The 23,969-nt window shown below is 33.4% G+C and overlaps 1 protein-coding gene across 1 annotated transcript; it reads right to left on the minus strand.

Moving 5' to 3' along the window:
* Window positions 1-348: 348 nt before the first annotated feature.
* On the minus strand, window positions 349-22,800 carry LOC116116131 (serine/threonine-protein kinase BRI1-like 1). The gene is made up of 11 exons (XM_031402224.1): window positions 22,159-22,800; window positions 4,842-4,925; window positions 4,670-4,738; window positions 4,479-4,556; window positions 4,262-4,350; window positions 4,077-4,173; window positions 3,903-3,956; window positions 3,630-3,725; window positions 3,021-3,216; window positions 1,770-1,967; window positions 349-1,028 (listed from the first exon to the last, which is right to left on the minus strand). The coding sequence occupies exons 1-11, from the start codon at window positions 22,798-22,800 to the stop codon at window positions 349-351; spliced, it is 2,283 nt and encodes a 760-aa protein (XP_031258084.1).
* Window positions 22,801-23,969: the final 1,169 nt, after the last annotated feature.

A 23,969-nucleotide genomic window follows, 5' to 3' on the forward strand; every position in this document is an offset into this window, starting at 1 on the left:
GGAATTCTATATGTTGATGATATTGAAGAATTCCCAATCTTGTTTAATGTTTTTTTTCTCTCCGTTGTTGAATTAGTCCTGGTTAAAATTAGGGGCTAAAACATGGTTTATCAACAAACTGTGGTTGTTCCAAGATGTGCTGACTAAATTAGACCATACAATTACAGAACTTTCTGTCAATAAGGGCAAAAGGGTTTGTATAATTTGAAGAGATCCGGACAATTGAATTTAAATTCATAAGAGAAAGAACACTGAGGCAGAAGGAGAAAACAGTTTGCTATTGCTAAAGTCGATTACATTACGTATGGCTGATACATGATACCAAAAGGAGAAAACTACTTTCAAACACTAATTTCTTCTTCTTTTCTGTTTGTTTTTAATCCTTCCCACCGTTTTGTTGGAATTCACTTCAACTGCGTTTACAAGCCATTGAGGCTTTCTTGTTGTGAACACAAGACATCCATAACCCATCAACACAACTTTCCAACCAAAATCTTTATTAGAGTCTGTATCAACCTCAATATGAGGTGGATACGAAGGGTCGCTGCATTCTGTTAATGGAGGTCCACATAATCCCAAGTTTCCTTCGTACGAGTCACTTGAGAAGGTATAGAATTGGTTCCCTTGAGGAATACGTCCCACAAGTTGGTTTTGCGACAGCTTCAGCAAAGAGGGAAATATCAAATTAGTTAACTGCCATGGAATTCTCCCGCTAAGTTTGTTTGAAGAAAGGTCTAAGACTTCGACTCCTTCCAAATTGCCCAACGATGGAGGAATCTGACCTGTTAGACTGTTTTGAGAAAGGTTGAGGTGATTAAGTGCTCGAAGCTTTCCAATTACTTCTGGAATCGTACCATTAAAGCTATTATTCGAGAAATCAATGGTATAGAAAACAGTAAGAATTTTCACTAGTTTAACCTCAAGCTTTTTAACTACAAGCGTCACTGAATCTTCATAATACCTGCCTCCCATATACTGAGGCTTCTTTTTAACTTCACCACTAACACTCATCATGGATTTCATATTCTCTAAATAACTCACAGGTAATAAACCATTAAAATTGTTGTTCGAGATTAGAACGAAGAACAAGAACCTGTAATGCCGGAAGGCTTCCCAACCATTTTGGGAAGGACTGGTTTATTTTGTTGTTTCCCAAATCTAGGACTTCTAACTTTGCACAATTAAGCAAAGATTTTGGGATTGGCTCTTTCAATTCATTGCCATTGAAGTTGAAGGTCCTCAAGTCATTGCCCTTTGTAAATACTCCAGGAATGTTGCCATAAAACTTATTCTCCCGCAGATCCAACACGCGCAAATTGTTGCTGAAGTGTCCCAAGCATTCTGGAATGGTGTTGGTTATTTGAGCATGTAAGGATGGTTATACGGGAGAGAAAAAAGAGAGAATAGCAAGAGAGAAGAAGGTCTTGTATATTACAATCATGTTACAGAAAATTACAGCAGAGTTTTTTTATGCATACAGATACTGTTGTACCTAATCATAAAACATATTTTAATCCAAAATAACTTCTTAACCATACATTCTTAGCAACTCTGATTATATCACGTTAAGTTGATATAAAGTTGGCAGCCAAATGCAAGCTGAATTTACAAAAAAATATCACTTCAGCATGCCTACAGACCAACTACGTGAACTGCTCCAGACCAGCCTCCAAGCTTCAAATTCTGCCCTTTTGCCGCCAGTTCACAGCTTCCAGCATAATCAAAATATTTGTTTCAAGCAAAATATCACTACTTTGAACAAATGGTACCCGTCAAGCTATTGTTGGAAAGATCAAGAACTTCAAGGGTACTCATATTGCAGGTTAAATGAGGTATTTCTCCTGTCAAATTATTGTTTGATACTAAAAAGACTTTCATGTCAGGTGGCGGAACTGGAATTGGTCCTTTGAACAAGTTGGAACGAAGGTCAAGATATTGAAGATTCTTCCATGGAAGTTGCTTGGCGCCTGTTACAAGTTGTAGGAAACATATATGTAAAATCGAATCAGATCTATAAACTCTACTAACTGTTTGAAAATATTTTTGGATCACGAATCAAAGGCACACTTAAGTTTCTTATAATTTTCCGAAATAGATTTAAACATGGTAGTTGTAAGATCAGTTAAGTTGTCAACGATATGAACAATGGTAATGGCATCAACTCAGCCACACCGTTCTGAAGATAATAGAACCCAGGAACTTCCTTTTGTCTCAGCCTATGTTTTCTGGAATTCTTGAGTCAGTTGACTATTATAAGTAATTTTTTTCACACACCGATTCTCCTATAATCTATTTTTATATTCGAACTCAAAAGTAACACGAGTTGTTTTTTCACAATAGAAATCTGCTTGCGATTAGTAAAATGCCAAAATGACTTCCAAATAATTTATTATTTTAAAAAATAAAATTGCTGTCAAAATGTCATTGGCAGGCAATTGTTATCATTGGCAACCGCCAACTGGCCATCGAAAACCGGCCACCAATATCGGAGAATATCACCACAGGCGTCCGACAATATTCTAAAAATTATTCTTAATAAAATTGTTAATAAATTACAAAAAAAAAAAAAGAAAAAAAAAGAAAAAAAAAAGAGTAAACTACAGTTTATCAGGCAACCTATAACTTTGGGTTATAATTGATTAATTTCAGAACACAACTATAAGTGTGATAATGGTAAAAGCTACATAATTCCAAATGCACCCTGATTCCTAAATAAATAAATAAAATTCTCAGTATAGATAAGAAAAAAGGTCAAGATATTGAAATAGGAGTGATTAATTTCCAAAAGACATAAATATTACAATTTTAAGTGCAATTAAATCAAATTATTAAGAATAATAAAGGAAAGAAAGTTTGTTATCTTACCAACCGTTTTTGACTGCTCATAAAGAGTTCTACGAGGGATGTCGGGGTCGGAAGAGTCAAGGCAACTTAATAAGAAAATAAAGCAAAAACAGGAGAATCTGCAAATTATATGAATAATAACGTATCTGTTCTATAAGTTTAGAAAACCAACTTACAAGTTACAAAGAATGATGTCCTCATGCTATACCCGAACAACTTAGTAACTATAGCAGCGACACCAGTTTTTATAACGATAACCGGAATAACAGATGCTAACAAAATGTTGATATGGTTCGATAAAAAATGTACATGTATAAGCATTCCAATACTAGAAAGGAAGAGAGCCGCAAACAAGTTACGAATTGGTTCCACCTACAGTGCAGAATTGCATCAAATTCAGGAAATATGTCCAAATATCCTCAGAAATGAAACTAACAAAAGAAAAAAAATTGTTAGTGACAACCATAATAATGCAGCATCTTCAATGCACAAATCCCTGTGATAATTGATATTTCATGAGTTCACCCACTCAATTTCAGGGCTTAATGAAAAAGATTGCAAATTGGCACTTATGCTGTTTCAAACAAATTACAAGCTATAAATCCTATCGAGTTTATAGTAAAAAAAAATAAATAAATAAAGCATGAAAACTTAAATTACGATATAAGAGGCTATATACAACAATGGATAAAAAGATCAACATAGAAAGAAAAAAATAACACAGAGAGAGACAGATTTGCTAACGAAAATACAAAAAACTTAACATTAAAAGCACAGAAAAGTACCTGGTCTAAAGTATGTTGCGCAAAGTCAGTGGTGGATATCATAACTCCAGCCATAAATGAACCCAACTCAAGACTAAGGCCGAGCTTATCACTGCACTGAAAAGGAACTCCAAAAGAATCTATTGTCAAAGGGGATGACTACTTAACAGGAAAATTACAAATTGCAGAAACAGTAAATTTAAACTTGGAAGGATATGTAGTTCAATATTCAAATTCAATCAAGATAAGCATTCATAAACCTTTATAAAACAAAGGACTGTGTATTGAACTTACCCAAGCAGATAATAAGCAGAAAGCAACAGCAGCAAGCTGATAAAGTTCATTTGTCTGGATAGAAAAATAAAAACAGAGTGAGCTTACAAAGAAAATCCTAATAAACCAGATATGTAACCTAGTGAAGGTGCAAAATGCAAAATAGGATTAAAAAAATATACATGTAAAACTTACTTGAGATGATAGTTGTATCATTAGTTTTAGAAAGCGGGGAACAAAAGTCCAGGACAAAATATAAGCAGCAATGAGATATACGGACAAAACCAGCAGCCTGAAGTTACAGACACAATTAAAAGGTAAACAACAAGAAGAACATTCATAATAAACAATTAAAAAAAAAAGGGCTCAAACAAACTTACAGCTTTCCCATTGAAACCATTCCTTGTAAAGGGCCACTATTGCCACCCAAAACTGGAAGCAGAGCAAATAGTAAACCAACGGCACAATCCTGATATAACAAGAGGTCAAGGAATGAAGGGATGTACCCAGCATGAAATCTTCCAACTCAAAATGCAATTTATAGAGAAACTGAAATTTGAATATTGAGTGTGTATATATATATATTTGAAACAATACCTGAAAAATAAGTGTTCCAATTGTAACTTGACCGTGCAGAGCATTATTACTATTATGTTCAACTAAAAATTTTACCACCTGGTGCACATACAGCAAAGCATCACCCATACATAAAAATTTGGAAAGTGGAAGCCAAGATGTATAGAGGAACTCTAATGTCAGAAATATAGAAAATTAGTCTAAAAGAATACCACTGCTGTAGATGACATTGACAGGAAGGAACCAGCAAATACACCCTCTGATAACTTTGCTCCACACAACTACAAATTCAGCAGATAGTTCAAGTTTAGCATCCATTTACATGGGAATCATAACTTTGAGACATTGTTTCGAAACCAAACCCAGATGCTATCAGTAGCATACCAGAGCAGTTATGGAACACAAGCACATAAATATCACAATCTGTAGCATCCCTCCAAGAACAGCAACAGGCCCCACTGCTTTTAACTGCATTGATGTAAATGAGAACAGATCTTATAAAGAGAGAAGAAAATCTGTCATAAATTATCTTGTTTCTCACTCTTGAAGAATCCTAAGTCAGATCGTCCACTGCAGAAGCTACTATTAATGGTTAAGAAGGCAAGTAACACAATAGAAAGAATGGTTGCAGGAGCAGCAACAATACTCATGGATTCTTTCATTGTTTCTACTTACTTACTCAGTCCTTCTTCTACCATAAATATGATGAATGAGCGTGTAAAACAATCTCATATTTCTCAGCTTAAGTATTGACCTGGCAACCAATTTTCCAAAGTAGGTCCAGAACCCCATTTTTCCGCAAAAAAGATGAAAGGAGCTCTCCTGGAATATCGCTATGGGTCAAGGTTTTAAATGTTTACAGTTGTTTTATGTCCCACCGTGTACTCCTATGGTAATCAAGTCAAGAAGGAATATAATTGCGGAATGGAAAATTCACACTTGTAGGGTTGTGTATTGGTATTTATCCATCGGAACTGAATCAAATAACATATATTCTAATCCAAAATTTTTATTGCACTTATTGCTAAAATTTCCCCCAATTGAAAAGAGAAAATGATTAGTCAGCTGTTTGCCAACCATCTAGTCGATTGATGACTGAATTGACCATTTATAGTCTAAAATTTAAAGTAAAGGACTGACATATTTTCTATGATATCAATGTCAAGTAATTTCTAATTTCATCAATCTCTTTCTGATCTATAACGTTGCATAATTGATCATTCTTCTATTGGGTTTTCTCTCTTATATGGAAAAAGCCCAAAAGCCCATGTGGTTTATTAAGCCCACATGGAGAAGTGGCATTTTGTCTATTACTCTTTTGGATGGGCGCGGGCCGGGGCAGGGGAAGGGTTGGGGATCCCATTCCCTGGCCCATCCTTGACCCCTAGGGGATTCCCTAGGCCCAGCCCGTCCCAAAGGTCAAGGATGAAAGGGAAATCTTGGGCCTGGTCCATAGGGATTGGGTTCTTTGGGCGGTCAACATTTACGATGGGCTTTAGAATTCTTGATTGTGTGCTGGGTTTGGGCTTTAGGATTATTGATTGTGGGTTGGGTTAGGATTTTCATGGGCTTTAGAGCCTTAGACTTTTTATTTTTTATTGTTTTCAAGTGCATTAACATTTGTATCTAATTTTTTGAAGTACAAAGGTTTTTATTTGAATATTTAACTCTTATTTGAATACAAAAACATCTATTATTACCCATTTGCATAATTGTATATGATTTCACTCAATGTTCCCACAATTATAATCACATTTTATCAATTAATAGTGTGAAAACAATAACTATTAAAGTGGTAATTTCTTGACAAATGTGATTTTTTTAGAAAAGAAAATGAATAAGAGAAAAGCAAAATTATTGGACAAATTAATTACAAATATTATTTAAAAGAAATGTCAAAAATTAATTGATATGGACTTGTTAAATATTTCCCATGATCAATTATAATATGTAGTAAGATTGTTAGGAATAACATTAGTAACTTGTTAGATATGTAGTAAAATTAGATATTAGAATTTAGAAAATAATCAATTATTATTGTCTAAAATTAGATTTTAGACTTATGTGATACAGTTTATTGTGTCTCTTCGTCTTTATAATATACATAAAGTTCATCTTCCTTCTTTTAATTAATTGGTAATTTTAATTTACAACGATTTTAATTTGTCCTTGTATAAAGTTCCTCTTCATTCTTCTAATTAATTTGTTTAGTTTTCTTCATTGATTAATTTTCAACTATTCAAATTAATATAAGATTAACAAGATTTATTGAATATTGATAATATTGAATAGAAAAGATCATATATTAAATTTTTTAAATGAAATGATATTATATATGCAGGGTGGGGAATTATTTCTCTTTCAGGGATTCCCCAAGCCATTCAAGGCAGGGCGGGGACCTGCCTAAGTGGGTCAAACGTCCATATCTAATTACTCTTATTTAGGGTTATAGCATATTTGGCGGGTTTATTTTTTGTTGTTACTGTGAGGGTGTGAGAGTAAAAACACAAAACAAATTTCAGTTTCATTCTACTCCAATCAAACTTTATCAAGCACTCCGATGGAAGATCATTTGTTGTTAGATTGATCGTGTGTGTCAATTTTCTTTATTCACATAATTTTTATTCCAAATTTCATATATTTGATTTATGTTTATGTGTTCAAATTAGTTTTGAATTATATTATTTCTTTAAACTATCATAGCTAATTATATACAATTTTTTTTTTTTTTTATCTTGTATTAAATATATATAAATTATCAAGGTAATGAAAATTATATCATTTATTACTAAGTATATAGCTCTATTTATTTTAATCAAAAGTTCTCTTATACAGTAAAACCTCTCTATAGTCATAATGGCGAGACTAACTAATTTTATTACTATAAGGAGTTTATAACTTAATGGAGGTGTTGTTACAAAAATTATAGTTTTGATTTTTGATTTTATAATTCATGATTTAGTAGTATAGTATTAGGATTTAAATTTATATTTTAGTAATATTAGGATTTCAATTCAGCGTTTCAATTGTCTGCTTTTGAAACGGATAAAAGATCGTTTCTTAGAACCAGCAAAAAGAAGTATTATTGATGGAACTGTAAATGAAGTTGATGCATGGTCAATTAATATGAAACCACAAACAATTGTTTATGGTTTTAAACGCTGCAAAATTAGGACCAGTAATGTCAATGAATTATAAGTTACAAATGAAGTGGACGAGGAGAATAAAATAGCTACTATAGAATTGAGTGATCAGATTCGACAACTTCACTATACTAATCGAATGGATATTAATGTCTTCTTCGATTATCCAAATGAGCAACAACTCGTATATGTTTTAACCAAAGGAGAAATCATTGTTGTAATTAGACAAGAAAAGAAAGGAAATAATCCTAAGGATAATAGTACGGAAATACAAAAAGTTTTATGCCATGAAGCTCTAAACATGCTTGAGAAACTAAAAATATTTTGGCTTCAACAAAAAGGTATCCATGCTAACGAGCTATTATGTACTCGTAAGATAAGAGATGTGATAACAACTCTAAAAAATAAATCATTGTCCCAAACAATTTTAAATAAATATTTTATTTCATTTTAAACCTTTAATTTTACATAATATTAATTTTTTTGTAATATACAAATAATTATTACTATGTAGAGGCAACTTTCCTTAAGGCAGGAATTAGAAAAATTATAACTTATTACATTGTAGAGTTTATTCTTATTTATAACTATCCCAAATTGGGACTAAGTTTTTATGACTATGTAGAGTTTATTATTATATAGAGTATCACTATAAAGAGATTTTACTGTAATATTAAGTTGCATCCAAAATATTTGGAAGTATTCCAAAGAGGTCGTTTTTTCCGGAGATGTAATGATCGAAGCAAACTTAATGATCCAATAGATGATGGAAGGTTACCAGTAAATTTATTGTTATCTAAATTCAACATATGCAATTTTTGCTAATTCGTCCAACAATCACGTAATTCTCTAGATAAAAGATTATCTTAAGTTTGAGAAACACCATTTTCTTTGACTTATTTCTTTTATTCACAAAAAATGTAAAATAGGACTTGAAAAAGCATTGTTGGAAAGGTGCAAAAAAGTTATTTTGAAGGATATAAGAGGTAATGAACCTGACAATTTATTTGAGAATAATGTTACGGACACCCATAATTTGTACTGAATTGTTGTACCGATGTACGTGGCATCGAATTAGACGTAGCCACATTGGAAACAACACACGTCTTCCGTGAATGAGCAACCATCCAATAATTATGGATGCTCATCTATATTTGATGGACGATCGTTCATCACAAATGGACGAGCATCTACGAAAATAACAATAGACTTCCGTCCATATTATTTGGACGTGAGCCCATCTACTATGGACGGGCGTTATGGACGCCCGTCCATAAAATTTTAGAAATAAAATAATGGATGCCCATCCATATAATATGGACAACCATCCATCACCAATTCACCATCTATAATATGGATGCCCGTCCACCAACAATTCACCATCTATATTTTTTAATGGAAGGCCAAGCCCTTGACTCTGGACAAGCGTCCATTTTTTAGGAGTTTTATTTTCTAAGCATTTTTTTTTTTTTTTTTGTTTTGTTTTAAGTGTAGTGGGCATAGCAGGAGCACATTTGATGCCACACCTTCAATGTTGGTTGATTATGAACAAAAAGGCTTGACTTTGGACCGGCGTCCATTGTTTGGGAGTCATAGCAATGTGTTTATTTTCTAAGCATTATTGTTTTATCAATGGATCTTATTAAATGGTTGTTGGGCTTCAATGGATGTTTGTTGCTTTTTGTTTTTTAAGACTTTTTTTGGGACCCTAAATTTTTAAACCTGAAATTTTATTAAAGTCTTTTTATTTGCTATGTCAATGGACGACCGTTCATCTAATAGGGACGCTCGTCCATTGAATATGGACGCTCGTCCATATTATATGGACGGGCGTCCATTATTATTGTTTTATAGTTTTATGATTTAAACTATGGATGCACGTCCATTCACGTAAATGGATTCCCGTCCATATAATATGGACAGAAGTCCATTGTTATTTTCATAAATGAACAATCATCCAACAATCATGGATGCTCATCCATATTTGATGGACGTACATTCATTCGTAGAATACTTGTTAGTGTGCTACGTGGTTGCGTCTGATTCAGATGACACATCGGTCAATGCAAAAATTCAATGTAAACCTTTGATGTTTGTAGCATTATTGTTTATTTGAACTCAAGTCAACAGTAATGGATCGATCAGCCTAGGTTAAATTTGGAATCTCTCCATGGGTTTGGTAATGAGAGAGATTTATATTTAAAAATGAGTAGTCCAAAACCAAATCGAAAGTGTATCAACAGTTCCTACGTTGGATATGTCCAAAGTAATTAGTTGTTTTTTTGTGAATATGGTCGTGAAGGAAATAAAGGCCCTAAATGACAATATCCTAATCTAAAATGTTCCATCTGAAAAAGAAGGAATCCAATCAGGATTGACTTTTTCCTTCCAACACGTTACTTGAAAGATCTAAAACTACCAAAAACGAAAGCTCTCCTATACAAATAGGAATAGAACCAGAAATAGAGTTGTCATTGAGATCAAAATATTTTATATTTTTAAACTGCCTTAAGTTATTCGGTCAAATGACCAAAAAGATTAGTATTATGTAAATCCAAATTCTCCGCAACCCCTGAAACGAATCCTGAGAAAATATCTAAGACTTCATTTATCTCTTGACTCAATTTGACACCTGACAAAAAAATTGAATGCAAGTTGCAAATTCTCCCCCTTGAACTTGTAATGTTTCTTGAAAGTTTATTGTACGAGAGATCAAGGCTTTTGAGGTATTTCTCCAGTCAGATTACTGTTTGAGATCAAAAATACTTTTATATTAGGTGGTGGAACTAGAGTTGGTCCTTCAAACAAGTTGGAATGAAAGTCAAGATGTTGAAGGTTCTTCCATGGAAGTCGTTTAACGCCTGTCAACAAGATTATGAAAAATTAAACTCTAAATCCTATTTGTTAGTCTGATCCTCTGTTTTCCAAAGTTCCAGAGTTTGTACAAGTACACAATTAAACCAAAATATGCATAAGTCTTATAATAAATTTTTGAAAACAGATTGTAAATCAAACTAGATCATAAGAACAAAGAAAATCAAAAGATAGCCAACATAATTCTTAACATAAAACTAACGGAGAGCATAAGAAAAAGGTCAAGATATTGCAAATAAGAGAGATTTTCGAGAAATATATAAACCTAAGTTCCTTCAAATTTTTAAACAATGGAGTGCAAAAGATTTAATGGATAAATTAATCAAGCAAAGAAAGATTATTTATCTTACCAACCACTTCTATCTCCATCAAAGATTGAATTCAAATGATTTGGTTAGGAGATCATGCAACGGAAAACATACATTTGAGATTAATAACTTAGGAATAAAATCACACCACAAAAAGAGACACGACATTTACATGGTTCAAAATAACTTGGCCAAATTCACAGATGAGAGAAATCCACTATAGTTTCATGAACATGATGTACAAGAGTACACGACACTATCATGAATCTAGTATATAATTAAATGACCAGTACCTAAAGTGGAAACAATCCTAATTTTTAAGACACTCTACCTATGGTGTTTAATAGCCCTTACGTCAAATATTTTATGTTCTCACATTCTCTCATAACCTTGAATTGGTTTTCGCCCCTATATTTATACACAATATATGGGACATTATATTTCTACTAGACTCATATTTCAACTCTTAATAGGACTCTCATAATTTTATTTCTATTTACAATTGTATTCTTTATTAAAGGGTTTCCTATGCGATTGATAAAATCATAGTTGAATGAACTTGGTTAAAGACATACAATTTAACATGAGAACAAATAGGAAAACAAGCCACAATATTCCAATAGATTCTGGAGCTTTCAGAGTTCTACTGGAAGCTTGTTGGAAGGATGTTCGTGGTCCACTCAAACCTCAACAAAGTCAGCTAGTTGGAAGGATCTAGTAGGCAACCCAAGAACTTCAAGCTCTGATACCAATTGTCATGACCCTATTTATTTCCCCAATAGATAACTCAAGCTTGCTAGTTTTGAGAATAAGAGAGAGCACTCACTCAAACTCATAAGATTATGCTAGAGAAAAGAGCATTCTTTATTACTTAAGCTTACAATTCTTGGATGGTTTGGCCAAATGAGGCCTCCCCCTATTTAGAGCAATCTTAACTTATTATGAACGGTCTAGATTTACACAATGTTCCTCATTCAATCGCGGAGATTTAAGACCTAAAGGCTTCTACCAACTACTAATAATTCAAGAGATATCTACAAATGTGTAGAGAACTCAAGAGAGTTCTTGAATTTTGTGAAGGGGGCTAGATTTTTCTAGCTTGAAATTTTCACCAAGTGTTTGATGAAATGCTTGTGAGGCGTCACACATGGCAAATAATTGAAAAAACTAATGACCGTGTTATGCCTGAAATATATGTTGACGTCATCTCCATCAATTAGCTCTTAGTAGGCATCTCCACCAACCTCCGATTCAGAATGATATTTTGTGCAATCATCTGCCAAAATTTCATTTAATTTAAGGATATGAATGAAAGCTCCCAACGAATCAAAAGAAATGAAGATCTTCACCAAATCAAAACAACTTATAAAAACACTTATTAACTTAAGCTGCAAAGAGTATAAATAGGCAGCTCCTCTCCTCACAATGGGATCGATTATCGAATTCACATACTTGTTTTACGGAAAAAAAAAAAAATCAAAGACACATTACTAGAAAGAGATTGACTTATCATTCTCCTAGAACACTTCAAATTCTTGTAACCCTTGAGAGATTGTTCTCTTTGTAATCTTCATTAGTGATCACAAAAGAAACCATAATACAAACATAGTGGATATAGGACTTGCTCACAGCATTCGAACCACGCTAAAACTCTCTCTTGTTAGCTTGTTATTTACGTACTAACTAACAAGCATCATCACTGCACCATAAACACATCTCACAATTACCTCATATGTAGCTTCTTAGCACTTTGCATATGCGTAGTCATTGGTGTCAAAATCACGTATCAACAGATGAAAGAACAGTAACAACACTTATCGCTACTTTCATTGTCACTAGTTACTTTCAAAGTCTTTTATTACTATGAAATATGCCAATGACCCGTGAAACACAGTGATACGACCCATCCCGAATTTCCTCATCCCGTAGGATCCGGGAGCTCCCACAAGACTCGGATACCCGAGACGTGTCATGTAGAAAAACTGTGAAACCTGTTAAAGGACTTACTTTTTCTGAATAACATCATAGTATTTCCATTTCTAACATCTAAAAAAAAAAAAACGTACACCATCTTTTGTTTTACTAAAGAAAAGATTTAGGGAAACTTGTGGTACCAGGTTTTCCACTTATACAACACATTCCGAAACATAAACAAAAGGAAATACATGATGGGAAACATGAATTTTTGAAACGAAAGTCCAAAGATACAATACGACATAAATGTAAAACCCATATAAAAAGGTGTCGACGTGTGGCACAACCTTGAGCAGTGATCACTGCTCAGCACGATCTCCCTGTAAACCTGGGGGGGAGGAAAACATTTTTTTGAAAAGGGGGTGAGCTAAAATACTCAGTGAGTTGAGGAAAAGAGAAGTTTGCAAAACATTCGTCAAACAAAAGTTATGGCATGCAATGGTTCTTATAAAATACAAAAAAAAAAACATGATTTCATGAACATGATATGGTGGTAGCTAATCATTCATGTATGCATGCATAACTCATTTCTAATTGTTCTAAGTATTATAATCTGATCAATTAAACTGACAACAATTTCTGAATCCTAGCTCATCACTAAATGCTAAAAATTCTTTTATGAGAACTTAAAGAATAATTGTAAATGCTTATGCTTCTAAAGACAATGTTTTCTATAAATCATGCTACAACATCAAATGTTTCATATAACTAATGCAAACTATCCATCAGATACTGAAAACTGAAACTATTAACTGATATTGAAAATTGTAGGCTGGTATCTGAAAACTTTAAACTGATATCCTGTTTCGAAACAATAAACTGATACTAAAGGTTCTCACCACAACTAGTACCCTGGGGAAAATTCTCGATACCTGGTGGGCATCCCACACATAGGCAGAGCTGGGAAATACATCTCAATACCTGGCAAGATCTATCATCGCACGGGAAAAGCCTGAAGAAAACCATCTCAATACCTGGCAGACAAGCTCAACACTCAGGCAGAGCACTAAATATCTCAATACGCATGCGCAGTGCCTGAAGACCAAATATCTCAATACCCAGCGAATCCTGCATCGCATGGGCAGAGCCTAAAACTAGGGGAATGGGCACTTCGTAGGGTGGTTTTAGCACCACAACATACTCATGCATAATCTCATTAACATGTAAGTCAAGAGTGTATTACTTATGTGCTTATAAATCATACATATATGACATAATATTCAGAAATCGCATATAGGGGTGAAACTGCAATTTTCTAAACATGTTTCAAAAACTAACGGTATAACCCAGATTAAAAATTACTTCAACATCACATGATCTTAGCATATAACCGATACAAATCATAAGCAAATATCACTTTTAAAAGTCAAAACTCATATAACACATTATAATGATAATTAAACCCGATAGCAAAAATAATAATAATAATAATAATAATATTTCATATAAGGATAAATCATGCCAACATATGAGATTTCATGGAAAATAGGAGGGTAAAATGCAAGTTTTTAAAACATATTCTCAAAACTAACAAATTCACCACATTTATAATATTACCAAGAAATCATATCAACATCACAAATCTCAACTCATATGCAGTTCAACCAATTTCCAAGCTCTCAATTGTAACATTTCCTTTAACATGAATATATCAATACATGGGTGAAAATATAAACTGTAAAAAATGTTTCAAAACTGACAATTTAGCCCTTTTTAATTACTCACTTAACTTCTACCTTCCCAAATAAAAAAAAGACGTCACAACCATGAAACCTTTACCAAATTAGGAAGTTTATCAATATAATTATGAAACCCAGATTTTATGATCACCAAAAAAAAATAATAATTTAATCCTTACAAAACAAAGGGGTTATAGCAAATATATATATGTAAAAGAAATCATTAATCCCAAGGAATGTCATACAATCATAAATGAGAAGTACCTTCTTTTTTTTTTTTTTTTTTTTTTTTTTTGACTTTCAAGACTTACTATTTCATACTTGCTATAAACTGTTACTCATTACAACAAATAGCATGCAAACGTAGTTGTTCATAACATATTTTATCTTATTTAACACAATCCCAGCAACTTACCAACACACTGCCCAACCTAATACACATCATTAAGAAACCAATTTAAAGCAATTCTTCTAAAATAAAATATATCCCAAATCCAGCCGAAGCATGGGAGAACAAGCAACTCACACAAACTTCACATATAATCCAAAAACTCATCAAAACATTAACATGCAGACATAAGTCTTAAGCTTTTAAGAAAGATCTAATGACATGCAACACAAGACCAGATCTGATGCAGTATCACTCTTTCTATGTTCAGCCGAACACATGCAAGCAAGGAGAGCCACAGTCAACAGTAAGTTGTATCAAACAGCATGAGATAATACATTCACTTAACAAGCAATCGAAAGGGGTTTAGATTTTTGAAAAAGTTTTAAAGAAACCACTCACAAACATCATGCTTGTAAGGATTTTTGCAAAAACAAATGGACGGTACTAAAAGGAAATCAACATGCTAGGGCATAAGCTTAAGTTTTTAAGGAAAACAATTTAGATCCACTCACACTAAAAAAATTCAGCTCAACCCGAAATACCCAGCTGCCCCAAGCATCATCCTTCTCTTCACCTCACTTTCTCTCCCTCATTTATCTTTTTCTTCACCTTTTTCTCTCCTCTTCCCTTCCTCCTCTCGGCCGAACGTTCTCTCTTCCTTCTTCCTTCTTTTCTCTCTTCTTTTCTCCCTTATCTCTCTTCCTTTCTCTCTTTCTTTTCTTTCTCTCGGTTTTCTTCTCTCAACTTTCTCCTTCTTCATTTGGGCGAGAAGCCCAAATTTATATAAAATAATTTTTTTTTTCTTACAACAGCCCCCAAATTCTCTTAATTCTAATATAACCCTGCCACATCATCTTTTCTTTTCAAAAACACCTAGATTTTGTGCCCTTGCTCAGGCAAACCCAACAGTTTCCATTTCTTCATTTTCACCCCTAAACAAACTTTAAAATTTGACAGAAAAGTCCCTCCTTATAAACAAAACCAAAGCGAATATATATATAATTAGAATGAGGTTTTACACACAGTTTCAAATTTCTCATTTCTTGTGTTAAACTGACAGTCAATTTGGAAAAAGTAGCTTTGAGAACTTTGCTTTCTTCATATAATTTGCAGGTAATATCCTGGAATGGTGCCCTGCCTCCAGACTTGAAAGATATTTCACCATTAGAGGTCCCACAGTGGACTTCTAAGTCAATAAAAGGATAAATAGTATTTACACTCACTAAGCTATTAATATTTGACTGTTAATTTGAGTAAATAAAGTCTGGGAGAAAATGAACATAATACAATGGTTTCATTTTCATATGCAAAATCAGCTCATCAACGAGCTTGACTTAAAAAGTTTTACCAAGAAATTAATTAAAATTTAAAAGACAGTGCAGAGCTCGTAGGAAATGACGAAAAAGTCCTCATCATTCTTGATAATTCCTGGGAAATATTAGGCTTAGAAGAAATTGGGAAGTTAGCTCTCCTGGGTTGAATCACGGTTCTTAAGGCACTGGACATTTCAAGAGAATGCAGTGGCATGGTAACTGCAATTTTGACAGTTTCAAATGTATTAAGACTGAAAAATTTAGACTACTTTAGAATTCTATATGTTGATGATATTGAAGAATTCCCAATCTTGTTTAATGTTTTTTTTCTCTCCGTTGTTGAATTAGTCCTGGTTAAAATTAGGGGCTAAAACATGGTTTATCAACAAACTGTGGTTGTTCCAAGATGTGCTGACTAAATTAGACCATACAATTACAGAACTTTCTGTCAATAAGGGCAAAAGGGTTTGTATAATTTGAAGAGATCCAGACAATTGAATTTAAATTCATAAGAGAAAGAACACTGAGGCAGAAGGAGAAAACAGTTTGCTATCGCTAAAGTCGATTACATTATGTATGGCTGATACATGATATAGAGAAAACTAGTTTCAAACACTAATTTCTTCTTCTTTTCTGTTTGTTTTTAATCCTTCTCACCGTTTTGTGGGAATTCACTTCAACTGCGTTTACAAGCCATTGAGGCTTTCTTGTTGTGAACACGAGAGACGAGACATCCAATAATCAATCCAAACGCCCTTGACCCTAGGGGATTCCCCAGGCTAAGGCCTTCCCCGAGGTCGAGGATGAAGGCCCGGCACACGGGGATTGGGTTGACCCCCGATCTCACCCCAGTCAATGAAGTCCTTGCGCGGTCAACGTTTATGATGGGCTTTAGGATTCTTGACTGTGGGCTGGGTTTGGGTTTTAGGATTCTTGACTTTGGGTTGGGTTAGGATTTTCATGGGCTTTAGAGCCTTAGGCATTTTATTTTTTATTTTTTTAAAGTACATTAACATTTGTATCTAATTTTTAGAAGTACAAAGGTTTTTATTTGAATATTTAGCTTTTATTTGAATACAAAAAACATCAATTATTACTCATTTGTACAGTTGTATATGATTTCACTTAATGTTCCCACAATTATGATCACATTTGATTAATTAATAGTGTGAAAATAATAATTATTAAAGTGGTAATTTCTTGACAAATGTGATTTTTTTTAGAAAAGAAAATGAATAAAAGAATTTCAAGCAAAATTATTGGACGAATTCATTATAAATATTATTTAAATGAAATGTCACAAATTAATTGATATGTAGTAAGACTTGTTAAATATAATCCATGATCAATTATAATATGTAGTAAGACTTGTTAGGTATAACATTAGTAACTTGTTAGATATGTAGTAAAATTAGATATTAGAATTTAGAAAATAATCAAATATTATTGTCTAAAATTAGATTTTAGACTTATGTGATACAATTTATTGTGTCTTGCCATCTTTATAATACACATAATGTTCCTCTTCCTTCTTCTAATTAATTTGTTTAGTTTGCTTTATTGATTAATTTTCAACTATTCAAATTAATATAAAATTAACAAGATTTATTGAATATTAATAAGATTGCATAAAAAAGATCTTATATTAATAATTTTAAATGAAATGATATTATTATTATTTTTAATGAAATAATATATATATGCGGGGCGGGGCGGGGCGTCCCCGAGGTCGGGGAATTATTTCTCTTTCAGGGATTCCCCAGGTCATTCACGACGGGGCGAGGACCCGCTCAAACACCCATCTCTAAGTACTCATACGTTGGTTTATAGCATATTTGGTGGGTTTATTTTTTGTTGTTGCTGTGAGTGTGTGAGAGTAAAAAACACAGAACAAACTTCAGTTTCATTTTACTCCAATCAGACTTTATCAAGCACTCTAATAGAAGGTCATTCGTTGTTAGATTGAGCATGTGTGTGTGCGCGTGTTTCAATTTTCTTTATTTACATGACTTTTATTCCAATTTCCATACATTTGATTTGTGTTTATGTGTTCAAATTAGTTTTGAATTATATTATTTCTTTAAATTATCATAGTTAATTATATACAATTGTTTTTATTTTATCTTGTATTAAATATATATTAATTATCAAGGTAATGAAAATTATATCATTTATTGCTTAACAAATAGCTCTATTTATTTTTATCAAAAGTTCTCTTATAATATTAAGTTTCATCTAAAATATTTAAATTCAACATATACAATTTTTGCCAATTCATCCAACGATGTGGTAATTCCCCAAGTAAAAGATTATCTTCAAGTTTGAGAAACACCATTTTCTTTGACTTGTTCCTTTCATGACACAAAAAAATTAAAAAAACAAAAAAAAAAAAAAAAAAAAAAAAAAAAAAAAAAAAATTTAGAACCTCAAAAGCATTGTTGGACAAGTCTAGAAAAGTTGTGTTAGAGGATATAAGAGGTAATGAACCTAACAATTTATTTGAACTCAAGTCAACAATAGTGGATCGGTCAGCCTGGATTAAATTTGGAATCTCTCCATTGATTTGGTTATGAGAGAGATTTATATTTAAAGGAGTAATGCTATAGTTATCGAAGGGTATGCACTGAATGACGTGATAAAATCTTGACCATTGATTCATTATAAGTTAATATTAATAAACAATCATGATTTTGTCACGTCATTCGGTACACAAATTTAGTGTGTAACTTTCGATAACTCTATTATTTTTCTATTTGAAAATGAGTAGTCCAAAACCAAACTATAAGTATATCAACAGTTATTGAGTTGGATATGTCAGTAATTAGATGCTTTTGTGAATGAGGCCAAGTTGGATATGTCCAAAGTAATTAGATGCTTTTGTGAATGAGGCCATGAAGGAAATAAAGGCCCTAAATGACAATATTCTAATCTAAAATGTTCCATTTGAAAAAGAAGGAATCCAATCAGTATTTTATATATATTTAAAATATTTTATATATTTAAACTGCCTAAGTTGCTCAGTCAAATGACCAAAAAGATTAGTATTCTGTAAATCCAGATTCTCCGAACCCTTTTAAACGAATCCTGAGAAAATATCTAAGACTTCATTTATTTCTCGACTCAATTTGACACCTGACAAAAAATTGAATGCAAGTTGCAAATTCTGCCCCTTGAACTTGTAATGTTTCCAACAAGTTTATTGTACGAGAGATCAAGGCTTTTGAGAGAAGCCAAATTTCCTAAAGCACCTGAAATTGTACCTTTCAAGTTATTTTCCCTGAGAGAAAGTAACTCAGGATGACTAAATCCATACAACCAGTTCGATTGAAGAATTCAATTGGTTGGAATATAAATCAAGATGTTTAAGAGAAGTCAAGTTTTGAAGATCTTGAGGAAGTGAACCACGAAATCCAGTTTCACTTAGTTCAAGAAACACTAAATTACGTAGACCAGAAACCCAACAAAAAATCAAAGAGTTATGAGTTGGGTTAAAAGAAAAGATCAAGTGTGGTCAGAGATGACAAATTTCCGATTGGTGGTGGAGAAAATCTGTAAACTTGACAACATGATAATTTAACTCCACTAAAGAAGGGAGTGAGTTTATCACCCACAGCCAATCAGAGACTTCTTGGATATCCATAAAGCTCAAATCAAGGTACTTCGGCAAAGAAAGACCAGACAGGCAACCCAAATTCTCAGTACGTATATTTGAATTATTACCAAGGTCAAGATATTGCAGATTGGAGAGATTTCTAATGTTGTGAGGAACATTGCCCCCAAATCTAGCTCGGAAAACGTCAAGGTATCTTAGGTTCCCCATAGAACCAAGAAAACTAGGAATCTGAATTTCTTCAAAAATCATTCCTCAAGTCGAAGTAAATCAAATGTCTCAAATCAAGCAAGGACGGATTTATATTACCAGACAACCTTGACCTCTCATGCATGAAAAGGTTTCCTATCTTATTAATTAATAATACTATACTTTTTTATGCAGATTGGAGATGAATTAGACTTATATTTTTGTCGTGGATATTATAAAAAGAGAATTTCAGATCCACTATTTCTACTCAACATTGTGCATGAGTTGTTATGTATTATCAATTACCTGTTGGTAAATAAATCTTACTCTATGTATGTTTTCACTTATTTGCCTTGCAATGATTAAAGCAGCATAACAGAACTCAGTTAAACACTACTGGGTAGCCGATGGTAAAAAAAAGGAGTATCTATCAAGGTCACCCAAGTTTGAGTCCCCTTGATGGTAAAAGAGCAAAAGATGGATCTAATATGGTTTCTCAAGTTCGAGTCCTCACCCCTGCTAATATGGGTAGCCATTTGAGCACTTACTCGACTGGTAATTTCAAGGTCCCAAGAGATTAATTGAGATGCGTACAAGTTGATCTGAATACCTTCGATCATAAAAAAAATTATTAGAGCAGCGTCACAAAACTTAATTTTATACTTTCTCTATTTATGACTATTAAAGAAACAACCTTTTAAAATTTTAAAATTTTCCCGACATGAATGTTTAGAATTCAGTATAACCTATTATGCTTGAAAGATTGGAATTGAAGCTTTTGAATTGGAATATATTTTTGCAGAAAAAGATGAATTATCGGGTTTCTGAAATTATGTTGACTTTTTTATTGACTTATGTAGATTTGGTGAATTTGGAGCTGACATGTCCATCATTATCGGAATTTAAAAAAAAAAAAAAAAAAATTATATCCCACCGTGGCATGGTGCCAGCCTGCCAGAAAATGGAATAAACCCAAAAGATTATAAAAAGAACAAAACACTTCAAACTGACTTATTAACCTATATAAAATATCAATAATGATTACAGGCAGGGATGTCAAAATAAATTTTTCACTAATCAGCATATACAAATTTCTTTTTATTAAGAAGTGGGAATATTAATTAGATTTGCATAATCACTCAATATTTCTACTCAGTATTGGAAGGAATTTTCCTTCTCAATTTACTGTTGGATAAGTTCAAGTGATTCAAGAATATCAAACCCAAAATATGTTGTGGAATTTCGCCGCCGCAGTTCATTTGTAGAGAATAGTGACCTCATAATCCTTTATATCTATCTTACCATTTCGACATATTCAATCAAATTTTAGTTCTTTCTTCAATCATTCTCATCTATAAAAATAATTCTTTAATTTTTTTTTTATAAACACAAAGGATGGCTAAAGATGAGTACTAAAACTCAGTTGAAATACGCACAAACTGGTCCGGATACTCCGTTTAAAAAAAAATTAATTCAAGTGACCCTGAAATAAACTCTTCCGACTCCAGTGTAAAAGCCCCATAGCCAAAAGACATTGGTGGGAAATTTTGTTGCACTAGTAGAATCTCTCAATTTGAACGCCACCAAAATGTCCCAAATTGACATCCAAGCTCCTCTCTAATGATATCCATGTACAATATCTAATTGTTCTAGTCGCCTCTCTGTCAATTCAATTTTTCTCTTATTTATTACTTTTTCACTATTGCATTACACTCTGTGATGCTTATTTTATTAGGGTTTTGTCAAGTACTTAGATTATTTTCCTATAGAAAATAATTTTACTGAATCGGCAAATAAATTTCTAGGTATTATATTAGATTTTACCCATATTTTTATGCAAATAATCTACAGTTACCCGACTACGTAGAGTATTTATGAAGGCAATAACGATATACAATCTGTTTTTTTTATGTCACAAGATAATGTTCATTATAGGCTCCAGTTCCAACTTCCAACAACATCATGATCCTGTCTATTTAACTTTAAATGAAGCTTCCAATCATAATCAGAAAAACGATACCTTTTTATTCATTACAATACGATTAAATTAAATAAAGACAACAAAGGTCGAGACACAACATCTAGCTAGCAACATTTTCTTACAACACTGACAAATTTGTGGCCAAGGTGATCTAAGAATTGACAATACATATACCTGCATCTTCTGTTCACAAGTAATGGACCTATTATGCTCCAAAAGCCAACCACAAATCCAAGTACCATGCCTACATAGAACCAATCCACTTCATGCTCATTACCATTTTTCCCTCTGCTATGGTCATAGGCTGGAGTTAAAACAATACTAGTGCAATTCTTAGGAAGTGGAGATCCACAAAGGTCATTGCCAACAAAACTAGAAGCATCAAAGCTTTGTAATTGAGTGCCCGTAGGAATTTTTCCGGTCAAGTTGTTGTTAGACAAGTTCAAGTGACTCAAAAATGTCAAACCTGAAATGACTTGTGGAATTTCACCAGTGAGTTGGTTTGCAGAGAAATCAAGAGATTCTAATAAGGTCATAGCATCGATAGTTTCAGGAATTCTTCCACTTAATGAATTGTAAGACAAATTCAATGATTGTAATGCTTTAAGATTTGCTACTTTATTCGGAATCAGTACTGAGAAGCTGTTGCCAGAAAGGTCTATACTTATCACCAAATTGAGAGTATTATTATATTCAATAGCTTTTCCTTTCGTCACAAGAACTGTGTCCTCACGGTACACTATTCTAAAGAAGTGCCAGATGATGACGAGGGTCCTGTAGGAAATATAGTTCTCTTCATCATAGTCAATTGACATCATGGCACTGAGGTTCTTAATACAACTTGGAATGGTTCTAGAGAGATTGTTGTAAGCAAGGTCCATGACATGTAGAGAAGTCAGATAGCAAAGTTCTGTTGGTAAATGACCATCAAACTTATTGTTAGGGCCAAAAAATGTCCTTGGCCCAAATAGGGTAATAATTCTAACTAAGAGGAAAGCCTAGATCCAGTTCCGAGGCGGCCCAAGCCAGAATTCCCCAGATGAGGCCCATTCGGTATGAAGTGCAGTCGGTTCGTACCATCTGGACCCGGGCCTCCTGATCCTAGCACACCTTCTAGGCTTATGTCAAATTCGAAGCCCACAGTCACCTACGGATTACACTCCCACTTGAACTCTGATAAGAAAGTCGACTACTATCTCAATTCCTCCAAGGTCCATGTCCAAGTCATGCTTGAACTCCCTTTCACGCCAGGATAAGGGGGCCAAAGGATACACTCCTGGGACGAACGATTACTACAAGGACTTCCAATTCCACTAGTATTAGGAAACCATACAGTCACTATTTAAACAGAGGTCAACCTTCTTATAAGGGATATCGACATTACACCCTCAGACCCTGAAGTTCCTACTCTTAAGAACTTCGCATTACAATCATAGCCACAATACCCGACTAGACTTCCGGTAACCTTTCTTCTCCCTAGCCCTCACTAAATTAGCCTCATTCAGCTTTGCTGACTTGAGCGTCGGAGTGCCTATGGCAAACACCACCTTGGTGTTTTCCGTCGCTTCACGTTTGTTTCCTTACGTGTGCAGGTGCAACAGATCGCTAGTGGCCTCAACCTCACTGCATCAGACCCTCTTTCTGTACAGGTAGATTTTTACATCTACAGTTTGGTGCCCACCGTGGGGACCTGACAATCATCTGCCAACGACGACTAACAACATGGTAGGCGACACAAAACTCCTCTTGACTGACAATGTTAATCAGAAAATCCCATCACAATAACAATTTTTCTTTATTTTTCTTCGTTTGTTTTATCTATTCACATGCCATATTATATCTATTCGGCATATCATAATTTATTTTATATTATATCCATTCAGCAGGTAGTATAAGACCTTGAAGCTCATATTATTGTTCTAAATTAATAATAGCTAGCGCTTCATATTATTGTTCTAAATTAATAATAGCTAGCGCTTCATATTATTGTTCTAATTAATAATAGAATAATAATGTGTCAGAGTTTAAAGTGGTGCTCCTAAACCACTTG

This window comes from Pistacia vera, unplaced genomic scaffold (genome assembly GCF_008641045.1).
Source record: "Pistacia vera cultivar Batoury unplaced genomic scaffold, PisVer_v2 Contig761, whole genome shotgun sequence".
Classification (NCBI taxonomy): Eukaryota; Viridiplantae; Streptophyta; class Magnoliopsida; order Sapindales; family Anacardiaceae; genus Pistacia; species Pistacia vera.

Excerpts from the sequence above, each read along its gene's own strand:
- LOC116116131 (XM_031402224.1), bottom strand. The coding sequence starts at position 22,800 with ATGGACCTTGCTTACAACAATCTCTCTAGAACCATTCCAAGTTGTATT. Across the intron at positions 4,557-4,669 it reads CAATGTCATCTACAGCAGTG|GTGGTAAAATTTTTAGTTGA; the intron begins GTATTCTTTTAG and ends TATGTGCACCAG. Across the intron at positions 3,726-3,902 it reads TCTGCTTATTATCTGCTTGG|TGCAGTGATAAGCTCGGCCT; the intron begins GTAAGTTCAATA and ends GTTCCTTTTCAG.